The following is a 21,732-nucleotide window of genomic DNA, read 5'->3' on the forward strand; positions in this document are numbered from 1 at the left end:
ATGTAAAAGTTTTCGAAAGCGTCTCCTCATTAATTTCGAAACTTTTCGTTCGTTTTCAGTTAATTCGATTTCATTTGAAAAATCCGTTTCATCGCCTAGCGACAAATCACCAGACGAAATTTCTGTCATTTTTCAAATAAAAAATTGGTTTCTTTTGATCAATCAAAATACAAATGGGGCAAAATTTTTGTAATTATGAAAAAAACTGAGATTTGTTCTAAACTTTTTCTGCAATCATTTCATTATAAATCAACAGTAACAATGCAAATAATTACAGAAAAATTCAAAAATTGAGAAAAATATTTAAGAATATTGAATGGAACAAAATTCATAAAGCAAATTATTTTGTCAAAGACATAAGTTTATATCAAAATAAAACATGACAATGATAAAAAATTGTAACATTATTTCCTCAATGTTGTTAATAATGTATTAAATTTGAAAAAAAAACCACAACGAGAAACAAGTGAATGAATTTTCTTTTCGCTTTCTTTCCTTTCTCTTTCAAAAGCTTTCATCAAGTAAATTTATATACCCAGTCATAACCGTCAAATCAACCAATCCTTCTTCTTCAAAAAGATCCAACGATTTTGAACACACATTCAACAGCTGCCTCTTTATTTGCATTTCCTTTCTTTCTCTCTTCCTTTTCTCCTTCGTCTTTCTCTTTGTTTCCTTTTCAGCTATTTCCGCTCCATTTTCTGTGTCTTCTTGATCTGATTTCAAGTTCTCTAATTGATCTTCTTCATTTTTACTGCTTTCTTCACTATCTCTCAATGTTTCATAACTATCTGTTTCTTCCTCTGTGCTAACTCCCTCTTCTGTCTCGGCTAAAATATCTCTTTTTGTGTTTCTCCTTCTCTTAGTCAGCAAATCTCTTAGCAACACCATCGAAGTGATGTTCTCATTATATTCACAAAACTCCCTCTGACTAAATGTATGTGAAACGAATGTCTTCAGCAATTCAGTTTTCCCTATCCATTCAACCACATCTTTATCACTTCCTTTTTCTGCAATTCGAGTCAAAATCTTGCCTTGAATGCCTGAATAGATTTCATTTACTATCTTCTGCTTAAAAAGTCTTGTCAACGTGGACACAAATCCAGGGATGCGATACAGCATTGGGAAAAAGGTTTTGCAAGCAGTGCCACTTCCTTGTTTTTCTGCACTTTCGCTAAAAGTATCCAAATTTCCTGTGTTTATCTCCTTATCAAATTCATTCTTTTCATTGTTGTTGTTTTTCTCATTCACTTTGCTAGAATCGAATGCTCTTATTGGGTCATTTTCTTCAGAAGTGATGAAGCATCCTTCTTTCTGCAAAATAAAGCTGTCTATGTTATCTTCTTTGGATGCATGCTTCACGTCATAGAAATTTACAAGTTCATCTTCAGCTTCAAAATAAATTAAGCTTTCTATCAATTGCAGTGTTTCAGAAACAAGATGATCAGCAGCAGATTTGTCAAACCTAAAATAAGATTTAAAATAAGATTAAAAATAATAATAATAATAATAATAATAATTATAATAATAAAGATAAAGATAAAGATAAAGAAAAATATTAAAATAAAAAAAAAAAAGAATTGTTTCAATCTGAGCATACCACGAATGTGGATTGTGTACAAAATAAACAGGCGATTCAATGACTTCTGAAGGCCAGCGGCAATGGTGTGGATGCGTGTCAGGAAAAGGAGATGAAAATGGAGGATAAAATTTGGGATCCAAAGGAAGAGCAGGCAAAGCCTGGAATTTTTGCTGCATGGAACTTGAAGAAGAAGAAGAAGAAGAAGAAGAAGAAGAAGAAGAAGAAGAAGAAGAAGAAGAAGAAGAAGAATGACGAAGAGAGGAAGAAGATAGAGTTTGCTCAGAGCTTTTGCAGATATGTTGAAAAGATGGATTGCTATTAATAAACTGGACTAAAAATTCAGCGATATTTGTTTCCCTGTACAAAAACTCTATGATACTCGAATTATGAAAAGTTAAAGACTGCAGCACGTGCATCGCTTCGGATACAACATTCACACAAGGATGAGATAAAAATGCGAGCACGCGCTGTGAAACATGCTCGTGATAAATTAGTGCAAGTCTCTCTGATTGCGAAGTTTTAAAAAAATTGGAAAAAAAAATATTTAGAAAAATATTTTTTTGTGAAATTTGCAAACTTGGGACAGAATGCCCTTCAATGACGCATGCCAATGCATATAACAGTTGTCCAGCCTCTGCATAATTCTTTTTTGATAAAGCCTTTGTTTCTGTAATATTCAATAACTCAGGAACCAAAATACGACGTTCATTGGCCTGTAAATCATGACATTTAATAAAAGCAAAGAAAGCACAAATAGCATCTTCATGAGCGGATTGAGATAGCGTTTTCATCTGAGTAAAATCAAATAACACTTTTCTCATTTCATTGTACTGTTTTTCATCATCAGGACAAATACGATTAGACTCATCCCACCATAAGTCCGTGCTTCCCAAATATAATTGATATCTAATGGATCTGATTGCTTTTTCTCTAATTTTTAAAGGAAGGGAAAACGCTTCAATTGTAAATTCAAAGAATAGATCGCAAAATTTCTCATAAAATTCAAAATTCTTTGAAATGTTTATTAAACGACAAGCATTTTTCTCAAATTTATCGATATCGGATATGTCACATGTGTTGCATTTCATTTTCTTCAACAAATCTGTTTGTAATATTAAATTGAAAATTATTTGCCCATTTTATAAACATTTCTTATTCAAACCCTTTCCTTGTGAAATAACAGCTTCCAAAAATTCATTCCATTTTTCACTTGATATTGATTCCATTTTCAAAATTTTGTAGGTATCTTTCTTTGTAACGTAAGGAAATTGATGATTTATATTTTATTTGTAATTAGCTACTTAAATAGTCCGTTCTGATCATTAAAAGAATATACTTCATATATGAACAAATATGGGGCAAAATTCTTAAACAGTACGAAGTTTTATTCTTTATGAATTTTGTTCCATGAAATCCTTCCTAAAATTTTTCTCAATTTTCCAATTTTTCAGTTTTTTTTTTTTTTTTTTTTTTTTTTTTTTTTTTTGCATTGTAATGGAAGACTTCTTATGATGAAATTGTTAAAAAGGTTTGGAATATATCTCAGTTTTCAAAATTACTAAAATTGTGCCCCAAATTATAAAATCCTAGCTGGACATGTTATATTGGTATCGATTCAAAATAAAAAATGTAAAAAAGTGGAATGATTAATAATGTTGAAAAGATTCTCAGTTTTTATAGGAAAATCATAAAAAGAAAAAAAAAAATCATTGTTGTTCATCAAAAACTTTATTTTCTCTTTATTCGGTTAATATTAGAGATTCTTCTTTCTTTTCTGTTGAGTATTCAAAACAATGGTTCATTCTGGTTTATTTCAAAGTGTACCAATGAAAACTTATGAATGCAGCTCTGAATATATTAATTATTCAGAAAGCAGTTTTTTTCAATTCATTTTTCATGAGTACAATTTGAAATAAACCAGAATGAACCATTGCAAATGCTTCTCAAAACAAAAGAAAGAAACGCCTATAACATCAAACAAATTTAGAGAAAATAAATTATATTCTAATGAATGTTTATGAGGAGTATGATCGTGAGAAAGATCATAAAAACGTTCAGCATTGCAGCAACAATATGGTTGTGCAAGTGAACAAATTTTTGCAATCAGCGTTCACAATTCATTCTCAACATAAACATTCAAAAAAATATACGAAAGAATCAACAATAACATAAATAAAAACAGAACTTCGAAAAAATAGATAAAAAGATAGATGGCTTATGAAAGAAAGCAGAAATCATGAAGATTAAATAAAAGATTCAAAAGAAGAAGAGAATAAAATCATTAAAGAAAAAGCAACAGAACAAGAACAAGGTAAGAGCCATAAAGATCATAAATAGACAAAAGAAAAAAAGAACTGTTAAACTTTCTTTCTCATATACTTATTTATTAAGCATTTCATTTCTTTAATTTTATAATTATTATTATTATTACTTCGTAATTTTTCGTTATCCACATTGCTCTTCAACATATTCCTCTCTTTTAAGCAACTTCGTATTCAATTCCTTCGTAGAATTTTTCTTGCAGCGATCGTCCTCCGTTAGCTAAAAATGGTTCCAATGCATTTTTGAATCTTTCAATCGTGTCATTTAGAACAATCAAAATCATATCGGGTTGAGACGTTTCATCATTGATTGCAAAAGTATCGCTTATAGAATATGTTATATTTTCTCCATAGCAAATTGAGCCTCCTTTTTTTCCATTAACTTTAGCTTTAAATTCAATCTTTCCTGGCAATTCAATCCATAAAAGAATTGGATATCGTTTATGATGTAGTTCCATGAGTTCCTTTTTCGTTTTTTCTTCAGAAAATATTGACTTATTGCATCCAAATATCCTGAAATTAAACTTCATGCAGTCCCTTGCATCCAGCAGGCATTCCTTTTTACACATTTCTGGAATCTTCATTCCAAAAATTGATGTTAAATCTGCCTTATTGGCTGAAAATTCTGGCTCTCCTTGAATAATATCATTAGGAAGAATGCTCAATAACTTTCCAATTGAAGATGTATCGAAAATTTTCATTGCATTCTGAAACTTCAACCAGAGTTTAGTTGAACTGGACCGAAACTTCAATGTTGACCCCTCCAAATAAAAAGGATGTGACAATTTTTTTTGTCTGTTGAAAAATGTAATTGAGAATGCATCCAATTCTATGAACTTTTTTGGTGAATAAAACCGAAATGAAGTTATGGTCAGGTTTTTATATATGACTTGCTTTATTGTTTCTTTTGAACAGCAAAGACAAGGAAGATCAAATTGATTAAACATAACTTTTGGATTTGCACAATTATCGGTAATTTCAACTTCTGGTTGCTTAGGCGAATCCTTTTCGAAACAAGGTTGCTGGTAAGATGAACTCGGATAACTTGATAAATCATTAGAGGCGATAAGATTTTCCATAAAACCAATTCCATCGATAATTGTTGGCTCTTCCTGCTCATCTTCAAAAGCATCATATTTATTCATAAATGCAATTTCAAGGTCATAGTTACCTTTAACCTTCTGGGAATCCAAAGAAAAAAATCTGTTCTCACCTTCCTCCATTTCCTCATCGTCAGACATAAATGAAGTACGCTTTGATGGCTTAATGAATTCATTAACGTCATCTAGATACAAAGTCGGATCGAATTCATGATTGAATTGTTCATCCATTTCATCACAACTCCTTTGATCGGAGCTTTCAAACACGTTTTTGTAAATATCTTCAGACGATTCATCAGCAAAACAACGAAAATTTGAAATTAACGTTTCTTCCATCAAAATTGTTAATTTTTATTGGTGGGACTAAATTTATGATTCAAAAATTGCAAATGTTAAAATCTTTTTTAAAGAATGGTTTTCGTTAATCAAGCCCATAAGATGCATTTTTTCAAATTAAAAGAAACGATTGAAATAATCGAATATATAATTTATTTATTTATTACGTTGCAATAAACTATCTAAACTTGAATTTGGTGCGAATTTTTGTGAATGAAATGGTTAATCTTGAAATGAAAATAATGATTATCAAAAAAGAAAGAAATGTTTCGCTCTTTGAATTAAACGCTATCGAAAGATAAGCCAAAGCGGGCAAGTTCTTCTTCTGTCACGATTTGTGGCATCAAATCTTCGTCTTCATCTTCATCCTCCGATTCATTTGGCACATCTTTTCCTTCGGTGCAATCCATTTCTCTGATATCTCTTGATCTTTCCATATTTCCGAGTGCACTATTGATTTTATTTGGTCTCTTTTTCGGAAGCACCTCAGAAATTCTGTTCATTTTTTCTGCTGATTTCTTGTCTCCTTTTTTGCTGGGGAAGAAATGAGGGCTGAATGAAGAGTGAATCCACCTGATGCATTCTCTTGCCAAGCAGATTGCATCTGAATACGACTCCACACAACAACCAGAAGAAGAAGAGGAAGAAGAAGAAGAGGAAGAAGGCAATGAAGAAGATAATGAAGAAGAGAATGAGCTAAGAGAAGGAGCTGTTAGTGATTGAGTATTTGTGTGTTTTGCAGTTTCCTTTGTGTTTGCTTCAGTTTCAATGGAATAACCAGCTGAATTGTAAGGATTTATTGACAAATTTGACATGTGTGCCACAAGCTTGTCTTCGCTCATGTCAAAAAGAGAAGGCGAGAGAGGGAATTTTGCTGCGCGGAGGCAGTCGAGCTGAGTGAAAAAGGACAGAAGGGAATCTTGAATAACGCCTCCATCCACTCCAAAGAAAGTGGTGTGTTTGTGTGTCTTGGAGTGAAAAGAGGAAGAAGAGGAAGAAGAGGAAGAAGAAGAAGAAGAAGAAGAAGAAGAAATTGATGATGATGATGATGATGATGATGATGATGATGATGATGATGATGACGACGATGAAGAAGAATACTCACCAGATGTGTTTCCCTCCACAACTGCCTGTTTCTGTGCTGGCAGTGCAGCCATCGCCTCAATCAGCTGCATTTGGTCTTCCACATCATCATCATCGCCAAACGAAAGCTCTTTTTTCTCTTCCATTCTGTCTCGTTTAGACAGCTTCTGCTTCTTCTTTTTGGATCTTATTCCTTTTTTTGGTTTATGGCTTTCTTTATCTTTTGTTAATTTTCTATCTTTTTTCTTTCCTTCTCCTTCTCTTTCTCCTTCTCCTGCATCGTCATCTTCTTCTTCCTCTTCTTCTTCTTCCTCCTCATCTGGATTTTCACTCAAACACACTCTTCTCTTCGCATCCTTCGCCTTCAGCTTCTTCAGCGATTCGTTTGGGTCTTTGAAATAAGATTTATATTTCTTCTCTTCTTCTTCCTCCTCCTCCTCCTCTTCTTCTTCTTCTTCTTCTTCATTCTCATCATCCACTTCAACCAGCTCGTTCTTCCTCTCTTCTCCTCCTTCCTCTCCTTTCCACAGCAACATCTGCTGATAGACACAGCGGATGAAGGCACAAAGAAGAGGGGCAGAGGCAAACAAACCAGAAGATGAGGTATTATTAAGACTGTTATTATTATTACTGGTGATGTGATGATGGTTATCTATTGAAGAAGAAGAAGAAGAAGAAGAAGAAAGAGAAGAAGAATAAGAAGGATCATAAGTTGATGAGCAGAGCAAGTGTGTCATTCTCTTCCAGTGATAAAGAGAGAGGGTGGAAGAAGAGATCAGAAAAGTGATGAAGGAATACTGCCACTCGCCCAGCATCTGCTTCACTTCTTCGAGTGAGTGGAGACTGGAAAGAGTGAAGTGGCTGTATTTGATGGGGGCAAAGGAAGAAGAGGAGGAGGAAGAAGAAGAGGAAGAAGAAGAAGAAGAATTTAATGAAGAAGAAGATGATGATGATGATGATGATGAAATCACAGAGTCAGCTGTTGATTGAAGTGAAGTGGCGAAAGAAGGCACAAGAGGGGAAGGAGGAAGAGAAGAAGAGGAAGAGAAAGAAGAAGAAGAAGAGAAAGAAGAAGAGGAATAATCTTGAAGTGGAGGATGAGATGAATTAATTGCTTCATTTTGTTCAGACAAAAGCTTCAGCTTTTGCCATTCTTTAAGATATTTCTGTTTGGCTTCTTCTATATCGACCACAACCATCGCTGATTGCACTAAAAGTTTGGGGTGGAAAAAAAAGCAGAAAGAAGAGGAAAAATAAAAAATAAAAATAAAAACAAAAAATATGAATAATAATGATAATAACAATAAAATCATTCAGAACACGAAATTTTCGAATACATAACCAAACAGCAATAATTCTTGTCACAAGCAAAACACAACAAAACTTTTCATCCACTCTTAATTTTCGCACCTCCAACACCGTTTTTTGCCTTTTCTTCTTTCTCCCTCATTTCCACATATTCCAGAAACGACGGCACGTTTTGGTGAGAAGCTGTCCCAGCTGCTTCAGAAGGAACAGGCCTGTCAAACAAATATCTTCCCTTCTCCTTCTCTTGATGCTCATCTTCTCCTTTTCGTTCACCTTCTCCTTCTCCTTCTTCGTCCATTTGAGATTTCGTTTTTCCTTCTTCTCTTTCTCCTTCTTCTTCTCCTCCTCCTCCTCCTCCTTCTCCACTTTCTTTTCTCCTCCTTTGAAATACACTCCCTGTTCTTGTCGCTCCATCGTCATTTGTTGTTGAAACAGCAACCAGCTGCTGTGAAAATGCTGTCGGACTCATAGAAAATAGCTCCGGAGGACATTCTAATTCATTTGATTCAGCACAACGTATGTTTTAAAATGCATGAAATATTGCGATTAAAAAATAGAAAGAAGGAAAAAAGAAAGAAAGAAAATTTGCATCAAACAAAATCAAAAAAAAAAAAAAATTAAAATTATTTGTCAACAATATGTAAACAAACCAGTGGGCTGTTCTTGCAGCTCAAAATCTTTCATTCTCTCCTTTGCTAACAGACATTAAAATCAATGAATAGCATCCAATTAAAACGTTTCTAGTTGTGAAGAATTTTTGTCAATGAAAAAAAATTTTGCACACCATCACCAAAATATCTTCCATATGTTCTCTGATAAGCTGCCAACTGCCTTGCAGTAAAAAAAGACAACTCAGTTTGAGTGAGTTTGTTAAGGCCAGATATCCTCTCGCATGATGGATCAATTGTAAATCTTTGTGGTGAAATCTGTTTTATTAGTCGGGGAGTAATAAACAATGTCAACTGCTCCCATTGACTATTTTTTTGTTTCATTTTACCTTGAGAAAGCTGCGAAAAATTTCCTAATCCAAATGAAAAGTCTCCACGTTTGTATCCATCGGTAAAATAATGCATTTCTTCAGGTTTTAATTCGTTCAATATGTCAAATTTTTCTTCTTGATTATTCCATTTCACAACTAGTATCTCAAAAATGGATTAACAAAAATAAAATAAGCACATTCAAAAAAAAGAAAAACGCGTTTACTTCTTCTTCATCAAAGTTTCGCCAAAAACTTAAAGTCACTCCAACCGATGAATCATCTCCAGTACATTTTATTAATCTATAATAAGAAAATGTTACACTTTATAATTATTAACATTATTTGAAGCTGGAAAAACCTATAGTGAATGTAATGAACACCAGCAGGTAAATTATCAATTCCACGAAACTTTGGTCCTGTTTCCCTAAAATTGAAAAAGCGTAATTATCATTCAAAATGATTCAAAATAATATTTGATTCATGCCATGTATATAGATCTATTCCAAATCTTAGCGTTAATTTTTCGATATTTAAGCATATCAATGTTCTCATATATTATTTAATTATATAAACATGATCAGAAAGAAATACGGAGTTAAACTATTCTTATTGAAAATAAAAAAATACCCGTTTTGTTTTACCCTGGGTGACGTACTGGGTAGAGTGTAACAAAGCACCACAATTCAAAACCTAAATTCCAAGTACATTATCACTTATTATTCATTTTCAAGAAAAAATTATCATTTCAAACCTCCTGATTTTTGAGAATAATCTTTATTGAATAAAAAAATAAAATAAAATAAAATATTTTTCATTAATAAATCTTTTTTGATCGCATTGATGTCTCACCTTCCAGATCGCAAATCAAATATTTTTCTAAAAAAAACTCTATTATTCCAAGACAATGAAGCCTCATGGAATTACATAATGAGATTTTTTCCATTCACTGTGAACAGAAGATGCACTAAGTGCAGGAAATTTTTCTCCATTGAAGCAAGAGATAATTGCAGAAATTACAGGTGTCACAGATACGAAAAAAACTGATTGAAAGGATTGACTTCTTTGAAATAATCAAGCATACATGTTGAGAAAATGATGATGATATTTTTGAGTTTCTTTATCAGCATAGAAATATATCAGTGAGTTTGCTAATTGATAAAACAAAACAAACTGAAGGGGGTTTTATTCCATTCGGATAGCAAGCATAGCTGATTACGGTTCTTCTTTTTTTGAAAAGTTATGTTGCCCGGGAATAATAATTGAAATATAGGAGGCAATTCTACGAAAAAGAAAGTTCAGAAAATGAAGAAGAAAGATACAGATATGGGTAATTCTTTTTGAAAAGTCGCCAACGCATAATTTTCAAATAAAAAATTATTTTCATATTTTGCCCAAATATCTGCTTTCACTCACGAATCTTCTTTAGAATGTGTGAAATTGCATGATCCAGAAAGAGATTACATATTAGAGAAGTTTGTTGAATGTTTACAAAAATTTGAGCAAAATATGAAATCTTTGATTTATTCGAAAATTAAACATTTGATCCTTTTCAAAAAGAATTACACATATGGTTATTTGGTATGATAGAAAGAAAATATGACGGAATGAAAGGGAAATGTTTGATAGTGAGAGTGAAAAATTGATAAAAAGAGACATTAATACTAATTATCGAAAGTGACACAATTCCATGATCAACCATTTGCTCAGATCATTGGAAAGCCTACAGCTCTTTACCATCTTTAGGTTATGATCATCACTCTGTTTGACACAAATACAATTTTGTGGATCAAGAATGTGGTATTTGTTCCAATTTGATAGAAAGCACTTGGTCAAGTTTTCGAAAATATCTACCATGAAATGGGAAAAAAGTTAAAAATTTTGATGAGCCTGTGACTCACTTTGAGAGAAAAAGATCTAAGACACTTGAATTTGAAGATTTCATTCAAAAATTATTTGTTCATAAGCCCTTTAATGTTGAAAAAGAAATTGATGAAACTGAAAAAGACGAAACCGAAGAATCTGACGATAGTTATGTACCGGTTTTTAATGAAAAATGATGAAGAAACTGAAGATGAATCTGATTTTTTTAGGAGCTGGCGATGGAACAGATGCATCCGAGCGTGAGTTGTGAGAAATTTATTTTTTTCAAACACATTTGGACCCTAAATAACATATTTTCTAAAAAATTCATTTTTCATTTTCTTTAAAAACCGGAGTTGGCAGTTATCGAAATAGCTATCAAGCAACAAACACAAACATACAGAACACAATGAAGATGGACTTTGGTCGTGGTGTATTATCACCTTCTACAACGTACTGCCTTTTGACATGGACATTTTTATTCCTGGCTGACGTGACTAATATTTTCGCATCAGTCGAAAATTTTGGTGAAATTGAATTTCGATTTTGAAATAAAACACATGAAAAATAAAGGATTCTTTTATCAATTATCTTGTTTTCCTATTTTTCAAATTTCATTTTTTTCTCAAATTAAAATACCACAATGTGATTTTCACCGACGAAATTGTCAAGACAGGAATTTTGAAACTGTTTTTACGTCAGTGACGTCATGTCAGGTCACTCAAAATGTTGGGGTTAGAGAAAGATCAGGAACAAGAAAAATTACCGAAGGAATTGCTAGGATGTTCAAGTAATGCTTTTATTGCATGCACCATAACAATTACAATTCTTATTTAAACAGTTTGCTTAATAATAAAAGAAAGAAATGTTGATGATATATTTGAAAAGTTCCTTTTGTTTGACTTTCTGGTTTAAATGAAAAATGAATGTTTTCATCAAATTTTCATTCCAACTCTTCAAATATCACCAGCATGAAAATTATAACAATATCAAGCATTTGGTTCCTTGTTCATGAAATCTGATGAGTTTGAACAAAAACTTGATGAAAATATTCAATCTTTCTTAAAATCTGAAAAAATTGTATTTTCAAAAAATTGTATTTTTGAATTCTTTTTATCTTGAAAATTTTCAAACTCATTGATTGAGAAGAGATTGATAATCATTTTATTGAACTTTTTTTGAAAAATAAATATCCACAAAGATTCGGAAAACTTGTTTCCTCATTCAAGATAACCGATCTTTTCGAAAAATACTTCGAATAATTCAAATGAAAATAAAAACATTTATTACAGATCGAACTCACTATAAATAAATGATAAATAATGAGAAATAATATCGAAAGCTGTACAATAATTGTTGATAGAAGCAATATTAAACAAATCGTGAACATAAAAAATGAGAATGAATTGGACTGAATTAGCGAAATTTAACAGGTTAATATTGCTATGTTGATTCTCTTATTTGAAAAAGCAAAATTATACGAAAAAATTTGAATATACAGAAAAAGCATTCAAAACAGTTTTATTTTTTGGAAGATAAATTTTATTTATTTTATTTTATTTTATTTTATTTATTAATTTTTGAATTTATTTATTAATTAATTTATTTATACATTCATTTATTTTTGATTTGGGTAATTCTTTTTAAATAAAGTTTTCATAAAGGTCAATGATTTTAACAAATTAAACAAATCTATAAAAAATCATTTCCTTTAACAAATCCATCATTTTTTTTCGAAAAGAAAACAATTATAATATATTTTTTTAATGTTCAAATTGTCTATTAAAAGAGATTTTTTGGCAAATTTTAGAAGCAAAATTCACTCAGCTGCAAACTCGAAACAAGATTATAAAAATAGTTTCATAAAATAAAAAAATGGGATTTTTGTTATGAAAAAAGAACGAAGGAAGAGAATGAAAACTATATTCTTCATATTTTAAAAGTTGAAAAAATACAATAAAATTTTTTTCTGATTATTAAAAGGAGCGATGTGTTTTCAGTAAAAATAAAATAAAATACTTATTTTGGACTTTCTTGCTTAATTAAATAAAGCAATTGTTCAAAAGGAAGAACAAAAAATATTCGATAGAGAAATGGAAAATCATCAAAACATAAAATATCAATGATATTTCAACAACAAAAATGTTTTATGACTTTCATTGATAATTGTCAACTTTTTGAAAATTTGAAGTTTTTCGGACTTTCGACTTTGTTTGAAAGTTTTTCGACAATGAATAATTTTTGTGTAATAAAAATATCAATTTAATGGTGTTTTATTTTTTCGAAAGTGCGTTTTTTAAACATATGGGAAAATACGAACTTTCAAGTTTTTTTTTCACAAGGCATAGAAAAATTGCTTTACTCACAACCTGATTTCATTTTCTCAGATTTCAAAATAAATTCGATTTTCTTAACAGTCAACAGGTATTGTTGAAATCTTAACATAAAGTTATCCAACATTTTCGGAAGGTTAGAAAATGGACCCATTTTTATTGCGTTTTTTGATCTCTTTAAATCAATGAAAAGTACATAGTTCTTCAATGAAAATGCATGAAGAAAAATATGATGCCCCATATGGGTCATTCTTTTTTAAAAGCCGCAAATGTTGAATATATGTATTTTTAAAAAACAAGTTATTTTCCATTCTATGAAAAAATATTTTTAAAAAAAGTCGGCAAATAAAATGGATAACGGTACATTCAAATTGAGATTATTTTTGTTTCTATTGATTTCTTTCGTGCCAATTGATTGTTGAAATGTGAAAAAGTTGTCGGAACACGTTTTTAAAAAACTAACAAAAGATTTCAATTCAATCTGAAAAAATGAAAATTTCATCTTTTTCATCAGAATAATTTGAAGCATCCTCTCCGTCATCAACGCAATTTGAAATCAATTTTATTATTTACATCATGAGGCTCTTGGAGACTATCGTCAGCATCAGATATTTCATCATTTTCTGTTAGATCCAAATCATTATACGCAGCAATATGTTTTCCTTTTGGATCAAAATATTGCATTTTTGTTGCAAAATATCAAAAAATTTGGGTTTGGATTTTATTTAAAAGGCCCATGCACAAGCAATTTGTCATGAATATTTTTCTTCCATCTTGCTTTGGAAAAAATTCTTTCAAATGACTCCACAACCCTTCAACGGTATTGGTGCATGTAACAGTTTTTGGATTTTTGTAGTACTTTTTATGACAGACTGCAATATGTTCATAACCAATATCTTTCAGACAATAATAGCTTTTCGATTCATCACTAATTACTGTTGTCCCTGCTAATATCCTTTCTTGGATAAACGGGATCAATGTTTCTTTCCTCCTGTTTTTAATAATGAAAATAAAATTTGCGCCGGCTCCTCCTCCTTCCTTCCTCTGAACTATTCTGAAAATCCACAGTGAAAAAATTCTTTCTTCTTCTTCCATATTTCCTTCTCCTCCAAACAGCCTCATCTATTTCGACGAATTTTCCCGGTCCTCCTAATTTCGGCATCACTTCAATTCATATTTGCATGCAAACAACTTGAACAACGCTTGTCCAATAACCAACAGTTGGATATGAAACACCCGTCAGCAAATGAATTTGTTTTAATCCAATTCCAATCAAATAGGACGATAGAATCTGCAAAACAATATTTATTGGTAGTTTCATTTTGGAAAATACGGAATTTTTAAATATTGAGGCTTTTTTTCAGCAAGTTTCACCCCAAAGATATTTGTAACCTTCTGTTTCCTCCCTGATACTCTCTTTGCTTCTGCATTTGGGTCAATCCTTAGTAGCGAACTCTTGAAAACGTTTGAAAAACCAATTCCACGTTTCTTCTTTATCATTGAAGATCGTATTCAATCGAAATACTGTCTCTCTATATTTTTCCGTTTCAGAATTTGTCATTAAACTCATAAGATCATGAACAATAGATTAAAATTTTGATAACTTTTCCATGTTTTTTTAAAACTTCTTTAAAAGACTTTCCGATAGCTGAAAATTTGCATATTGTTTCAATATATAACAGAAATGACTTTCACTATCTTTTTGTGCAAAATTGAGAGTTCCGATTCACTTTCATTTTGCCGAGAAGAAAAAAAATATCACTCAGGAGCTACAATTTCAGTTGAACACTAAGATTAATTAACAAAATATTTTCAATTCATCATTCTGTTCATTCTTTGCTAATATTTTCATCTTCCGCTTCGACTTCGCTCTTTCTCACACACTCTTTCTCTCTCATTTGTTCTCTCATTCACACAGCTTTTATCTTCATTTCAACGATTGTCTTTTTCTTTTTTATCTTCCATTCACCTTCTATTTCGACAAAGAAGACAACATGCAATTCGAATTTGTTAGTATTCAATTGGTTTCAGATGATGAGTTAAATGGAAGTGATGTTCAATAAAACAAGTTTTGGTGAAATTTCTCAAAAAGATTTCTGAGAGAAAAAAGGGAAAGATAAAGAAGAAAAATGAAACTCAGAAATTATTGTCTTGGGAATGGAAAGAAAGAAAATTCAAATAAAGAAGGATGGATTTCAACCAACAGAGAAGAGAATGGAATACCGACAGAAAGGAAAAGATATCTTCACATTCATTGAAAATACATCAAGAAAGAGAATAAGTTGAGCAAACGAGAGTTCACAAGAGTCCATGACTGAACAATTGAACATGTGGCAAAAATATAAAACTTTGTTTGAAGAAGATGGAGTGTAATAATCCATTCAACGAAGATTCTTGATGGAACGAATTGAAAAGAAATTCTATTTTTTGCTATTTTGAGAAAGGAATTAAAAATATTTTTCAAAACTCTTCAATTAAATTTCTCCCACGTTGTGAATTGAATAAAAGTGAAAAGAGAATATAATTTTGGAGTTTCAATTTTTATTGAAAAGAATTTGGTTAAATATTCACAAAATAATCATAAACATTTATCGATAAAGTATCAATAACATTTTCGTTAATTAAAGAAATTTCTCCATAAAGGCTTGTAATGATATCTTCAAATCCTTCTTTTTCCAATTTTTCAAACACTTTCCTTTTGGTTGTCTTTCTTTTCGCTTCTTCAGCTTCTCCATCGGTCTTTTCTTTCAATCTTTCTGAAGCATTCATAAAGAAAAATAAACACTTCCCAATCGTATCAACTTTTAAAGTCGATTGATTCATTTCCTCTGAAAACAGATCAATCGCACCTTCATCCATCAAAGCTTCAATTCCTATGTTTCTGTTTTTCGCCAAATCACTCACTAAATAAACGCATTGGATGCTAATTCTTCTGTGATTATCCTTTGAGAAGAGAAATACTCTCACAATGCTGCCGATAAGTTTAACAAATTCTGCGTTCCACAATTTGCATGAGGATAAGAAATAATTAATTGTGCAGAACCATTCCCTGATAATAAACACTTCTTTCCCTTCTTTTTCAATTTCATCTTCTTCTTTTATTTTCCGGCTCACACTTTTTGCCAGCTCATCCAGTTCTCTTGCAGCCTCCCTTCCAAAATGCAGCTCATTCACAATTAAGCTTTCCAAATTATTCGCGTAATATAATCGGTTCATCAAAAACGTCCAAGCGGATTGATAGGCAAGTTGTGTTAGGTTGCGATGCTCCTGATGGTGCTGGATGATCTCTTTGATTTCATTGAGGAAAAGTTCTTGCCTAAAAAACTAATTAGAAATTAGAAAATAGCAATAATATCAAAAAAGAAATAACAATGTTCATACGTAATACCTGTCGATGTGACTTAAAGCTAATAAAGCAATTTCCTTTTCTTTTTGAGCTTCCTCGCATTCCTCTTTCTTCAATGCAGCTTTCAGAAGGCAAGGAACGCAAATTGAAAGCAATTCATCAGGAACGCATTTATAGTGAAGAAAAAGATAACATTCACAAAGATCAGTCAAAAACTTTTCATCTTTTTTTTTCTCATTTTCATCAATCATCATCTCTTTCATTCTTTTGCTCAATAATGAATCATCAAAAGAATAACATAAAAAGCATTTCAATTCCTTGTAAGAACCAGCATTCTTCAACAACAAAATTGCGTTTCCCCATGACAATTTCTCTTTTCCAATCGTTTGGTGAATTTTGTTGAACAGTTCTTTTGTGAAAACTGATTTGAATTCATCTCTATTCATTTCATCCATCATTCTTTTCATTTCCTCCATTTTCTGCATTTGTTCATCTTCTCTGCAACGCTCCAGTTCACAAAACAATTCTGCAAAGGGAATTCAAAAAAATAAAATTTTTGTTCAAAATTGTTTAATCCAAACAAAAGAACAAACTTGAAAACTGTTCTGTTTTAGTCATCATCTGCATTCTGTCTTCAGATGCATCATTTGGCAAACTCATTCTGCTTGTTATTAAAAATATTCAAAAAGAGGGGCAAAGCCTGGTAAGTAAAAAAATAAAAGATAAATACAAACATCGTTGATTATCTTTCAGTCTTAAAATGATCGCAATGCAAACCGTACTGTTTTTGTTATATAATAAGAAGAGCAAAAGAAAGTGCAAAAAAGCCTCAACGACTGGCTGTATAAGGCCAGAAATGGAAATTTTTTGTTTCTTTTTTATCATAACCAACAGATTATTTGAAGAATATTGTTTTTTTAAAAAAATCATTAACTTTTTGAATCACATCTTTTTCCCCAATGGAATTAATAGCAAATACATGACCGCAGAGAAAAGGTGAAGCAAAAAAACATAGTGAGTGACTGGAAGAGGTATTTTGTTTTTTTGTGAAAAAGAATGAGTTAAAAACCAAAAACAGATGATTTTTAGATGTTTGATATATTTTGTGGACTGTTTCATTTTGAGCTCATTTTATCAATGGATCATTGGGTTGTGAAAGATGAAAAGAAATGAAATTCAGATAATCATCACAAATCGTATGAACAAAAGAAAAGAAAAGAAAAATTCATGAACATGGAGGGCATGCTTAAAGAGAGGAAGAAAATCAAGGCCCCAATGCTTCAATCGCAGAATAATCCTGTGCAAAAAAGAAAAACAATGAAGGCCAGCTCCAATAGAAAAGATGGAGATTCTTCAGTTCATTGAGAGTGAAACATCAAAAGGAAATTTATTCATTTGATTGGATACTAAAAACAGATTTGTTCATTCAAGGCCGTTTTCATTTCAGTTGAACTGAGAGTTGGAAAAGGAGGAGGAAGACGACTTTTCCATGAGACACACTCAAGAAACACATCAGAAATGTTATTCCTCAGCAAATGACAAGCAGAATGGGGTTTTGAAAGAAAGAAAGAAATTCAATCAAATTTCAGTTGCATCAGAGTGAAGAGAACAGCTTCCTTTTTAACAATACTCAAGCAATTCTTTCGCGTTACTGCAATCAACAGTTCGCAAGTATGGATGTTTTCCATTCATCTTTAACGATATCTATCAAACGCTGAGGCATTGAAATATAAATTCAGTTTGTCAAATATCAACTAAATCTCTCTTCTTTGTGGATCAATTCCAACTCAAATTGGAATTTTTATTCACATTCAGAATCAACACGCAGTTTAGCAAAATTCATTTCTGGGCATCCTACCAATCACCTCTGATACTTCTGAAGCTTTCAATTTTGTTGGAATGGGTTCTTTCCAAAATTGAGTTTCTCATCTTCGATTTGGCTGATCCGGCTCTTCTGTTGGGTGCAAAAATTCAAAATGATGTTTTTTATTTTCTGATGTGTTCTGCATCAATTTTTAATGCCTCTGTGAAGAATGCAACTCAACTTTATTTTTTTTCTTTTTCTGTTTCACATTCTTCTTATTTTTTTCACATCCATCATCATCATGGAAAGCTCTGTAGAAACGATCAGAATGTTTCCTTCAACTCCATTTTTTGATTTTTTCCAGTGTCTTGAACTGTAAATGTAACAAACAAACTATTTAATTTTTGGAAACTGAAATATTGAATGATGACGAAAAGTGCAAAGGAAGGACTACAAATTGAACATTTCTCTGACTTACAGCTGCATCAACAGCAGTGTTTGCAATTTTTGTGATTTATTAAGGTTCTTTGTGGCATCTGAGATGTCTTTAAAGCATATGAAAACAAGATTAGCTGAATAACAAAAAATGGCTAGTGTGCTTGGAGAAAATTCTGCTCTGGGCGATAAACAAATTAAGGCAAATGATTTTTCATGAGAATTGTGAGAGGACAAATCATTTGAAGAAGAGAAGATGGATCAAAAAAAAAAAAAAAAAAAAAAAAAAATTCATACAAATATGTGAACAAAAATTGTTGTTTCAATATTTCATTTTGATGAAGTGAGGAGAAAAGAGTATTATTCACAAACTCTTCGGTTAATTTTAATTTTTGCATTTTCAGAAATGAATAAAAAAGAGTTAGATATTTTTTTGGAGTTCCAAAATATGGAAAAAAGAAAAAATATTAAACAGAAAAATTGACAAATGGAAAGGAATAATTTTTGTTTCAAAACGAGTTTCATTTTCTTAAATTTTCACAAAATAATCAGAAATATCAAACGATAATTCACGAAAAATTGGTTTTCTGTTGAGAAAATGAAATGTCTCATAAAATTTTGTGAAGGAATCTTCGTATCCTTCTTCTTCAAATTTTTCAAGAAGCTTCTTCTTTGTATCCTTTCTTTTGGTTTCTCCAATTTCGCTTTTCCACTTTTTTTTTAACGCAGTTGAAATATGCATAAAGAATCGAAAACTTTCATATGTTATTCTGTCATCCATTGTTTGCCGTTGAATTACCTCTAAAATAGCATCAACTGCTCCATATTTTATCAAGTCTTCAAATTCCACACAACAACATCCTGCTGCTTTTTCAAATGAACGAACGCACTGGTAGCAGATTTCTCGATGATTATCCTTTGCTGCTTGAAACACCTGATCAATGTAGCACACAAGAATAGAACAATCTTCATAAAAAATTTCCCAACAGTCAAAATAAATCCCCAATGTCTGAATCCATCTCTCTATCACAATAAGTTCTTTCACGTAAATTTCACTCTTTTTTACTTCCTTTTCATTCATTCTCTTCCAATCCACATATCCCATCAATTCATCCAGTACTCTTCTAACTTCTTTCACAAATTGCAGACTATTCACAACAACATATTCCAATTTTTCATCAAATAATAATCTTCGAATCAAAAATTTCCAAGCAGATTGATAGGCAAGCCGTGTTAGATTTCCATGTTTCTGATGATGTTTTATAATCCATGTGATTTCATCAAAAAACATTTCGATTCCTATTCCCTTGTTTTTTTAAATATGCATCATTGTCAATAAATATTTAAAATTAAGCAAAATCACTTTAAAAAAACGCACACTGCAAAAAGATGGAATTCACTTAGAGTGAGCAATGCCATTTCAACTTCCTTTTGCGTTTCATCACTTTTTTCTTTCCTCAAGGCAACTTTAAGAATGAAAGGCAAGCAAAACTCAAATATCTCGTTTGAAATGCGACCTTCCGATAATAATATACAGCATTCACATAGATCAACCAAAAGCTTTTCATTCTTTTCTTCTTTTTTCTTCTCTTCAACAATCATCTCCTGAAATGTATCGTTCAGTAAAGGATGAAAAAAGACATTTACGTCAATTCCATATATTGTTCTACAACTTCCAATGCGCTTCAACAGAAGAACAGCTTTTCCCATATGTATTTTCTTTTCTTCAATCATTTCGAACAGTTCTTCGAAAAAATCAAAAGTGCAAATGGATATAAAATCTTCACCGCAAATTTCATCAATTATTTGATTCATCTCTTCAATTTTCTGTTTTTGTTCTTTTTCATCACAAACTTTCAGTTCAGAAAACAAATCTTAAAAAAAATGACAAAAAAAAAATGTAATAAACAAGAATCCTAGCAACAACAACGTAAACCAGAAAACTTTTTTATGTCGTACTTCTCCTGCAAATTTTATTGTTAAAAAATTGCGGAATAAAGAAATTTCATTTTTCGTTCACATTGAATGAATTTGTGAATGGATAAAAGAAATAAATTAATAATTGAAACAAAAAATAACCACGAAAATATCCGCACTCGTATCATCTTTGATTTTAAGTATCTTTTGCAAGCGATGACCAATAGAAAACTAACTCGTTATCAATTTGCTTATTGTAATGGTAGTTCTGATCAACGTGAACAAATCAAAACACAACGAAACAATTTGAAATTCATTTCTTTTCAAATTTTAAGCAATGAAATGATATTGATTAATATATTGGACTTGTTTGGGGAAATTATTTTGTTTCGATTTGTTTGTCATTTCATTGAGATAACTCAAAATTTGGAAAAATTTTTTGATTGCTTCATAGAGATTGATTTCAAACAATGTAATGAAACATCCAATTGAACGTGTAAAGAATTTAACATTCTTTCCACTCTTTTATTTTTATTTTCATTATTTATTTATTTATTTTTGTTTATTTCAAATCGTGAATTTGCTTTTCACAAAAAAATTTATTTGTATCTTCCATAATAATTGGGTCTGGTTTTCTTAATTCTTATTAGAGTCTTTCCTTGAACAAAATTTTATTTAATCTTTCATTGTTAGGGTTAAATGATAACCCTTGATAAAAGACAATCTGTGGATGAATCTATTATTAAAAAAAGAACAAGTTTTTCATCTCTTCTTCGAACATATCTTTCATCACAAATTTTGAATATTTACAGAGGCTAGCATGTTTTTTCGAAATGTGCGCAAAGTGTGTGAAGATGTGAAAAAGCCATTAATAAGATACATTTTTGCAAAAAAACACAAAATACAGATGAAAAAAAAACTATAAGCAAAACAATAAACAAGTTCAAATACCATAAGATTACTTTATTTGAAATAAAGTCAAAATTTTTTAATAAACTAACAATAAAAAGAAAAAGTTCTGAAATACAATTGTTTGAAAAATGAACAATAAAAATTAAAAAAAAATGCAAAAAAGTACAGGAACTTAAAAATAAATTCAGTGAAAATTGAATTATGCATAAAAGAGAATAGAATTAAATGCGATTGAACGAAAAAAGAAAATACAGAAAGAGAAAGAGAGAGAGAAAGAGAGAGAGAAAGAGAGAGATGATCTTGAACTTTTGATAATTTTTCTGATCAATCAAAAGTTCGCTTCATTGCCTAAATAGAGCAAGATATGAATGTTATAAATAAAAAATTCGAATCAAAAATCAAGGAAGGCCAGATGA

The 21,732-nt window shown here is 31.0% G+C and overlaps 5 protein-coding genes across 5 annotated transcripts; all 5 read right to left on the bottom strand.

Moving 5' to 3' along the window:
• Positions 1-161: 161 nt before the first annotated feature.
• On the bottom strand, positions 162-2,808 carry MONOS_13182 (uncharacterized protein; the record flags this gene model as incomplete). The annotated part of the gene is made up of 4 exons (XM_067865863.1): positions 162-1,465; positions 1,601-2,087; positions 2,160-2,537; positions 2,745-2,808. 4 exons carry the CDS (start codon positions 2,806-2,808, stop codon positions 505-507), a joined length of 1,890 nt encoding a protein of 629 aa, XP_067718947.1. The 3' UTR covers positions 162-504.
• Positions 2,809-4,061: 1,253 nt separating this feature from the next.
• MONOS_13181 (uncharacterized protein) lies at positions 4,062-5,234 on the bottom strand (the record flags this gene model as incomplete). The annotated part of the gene is made up of 1 exon (XM_067865862.1): positions 4,062-5,234. One exon carries the CDS (start codon positions 5,232-5,234, stop codon positions 4,062-4,064), a length of 1,173 nt encoding a protein of 390 aa, XP_067718948.1.
• A 292-nt stretch (positions 5,235-5,526) lies between these two features.
• On the bottom strand, positions 5,527-8,803 carry MONOS_13180 (uncharacterized protein; the record flags this gene model as incomplete). Its single annotated transcript, XM_067865861.1, has 4 exons — positions 5,527-7,632; positions 7,833-8,222; positions 8,381-8,425; positions 8,515-8,803. 4 exons carry the CDS (start codon positions 8,801-8,803, stop codon positions 5,621-5,623), a joined length of 2,736 nt encoding a protein of 911 aa, XP_067718949.1. The 3' UTR covers positions 5,527-5,620.
• Positions 8,804-15,461: 6,658 nt separating this feature from the next.
• MONOS_18347 (uncharacterized protein) lies at positions 15,462-16,511 on the bottom strand (the record flags this gene model as incomplete). The annotated part of the gene is made up of 2 exons (XM_067871359.1): positions 15,462-16,226; positions 16,284-16,511. 2 exons carry the CDS (start codon positions 16,509-16,511, stop codon positions 15,462-15,464), a joined length of 993 nt encoding a protein of 330 aa, XP_067718950.1.
• A 2,279-nt stretch (positions 16,512-18,790) lies between these two features.
• MONOS_18348 (uncharacterized protein) lies at positions 18,791-20,395 on the bottom strand. Its single transcript, XM_067871360.1, has 2 exons — positions 19,868-20,395; positions 18,791-19,793 (listed from the first exon to the last, which is right to left on the bottom strand). The coding sequence occupies exons 1-2, from the start codon at positions 20,300-20,302 to the stop codon at positions 19,017-19,019; spliced, it is 1,212 nt and encodes a 403-aa protein (XP_067718951.1). The 5' UTR covers positions 20,303-20,395; the 3' UTR covers positions 18,791-19,016.
• Between the last annotated feature and the right edge of the window lie 1,337 nt (positions 20,396-21,732).

The sequence above is a fragment of the Monocercomonoides exilis genome (assembly GCF_001643675.1).
Source record: "Monocercomonoides exilis strain PA203 chromosome Unknown scaffold68-255432, whole genome shotgun sequence".
NCBI lineage: Eukaryota > Preaxostyla > Oxymonadida > Polymastigidae > Monocercomonoides > Monocercomonoides exilis.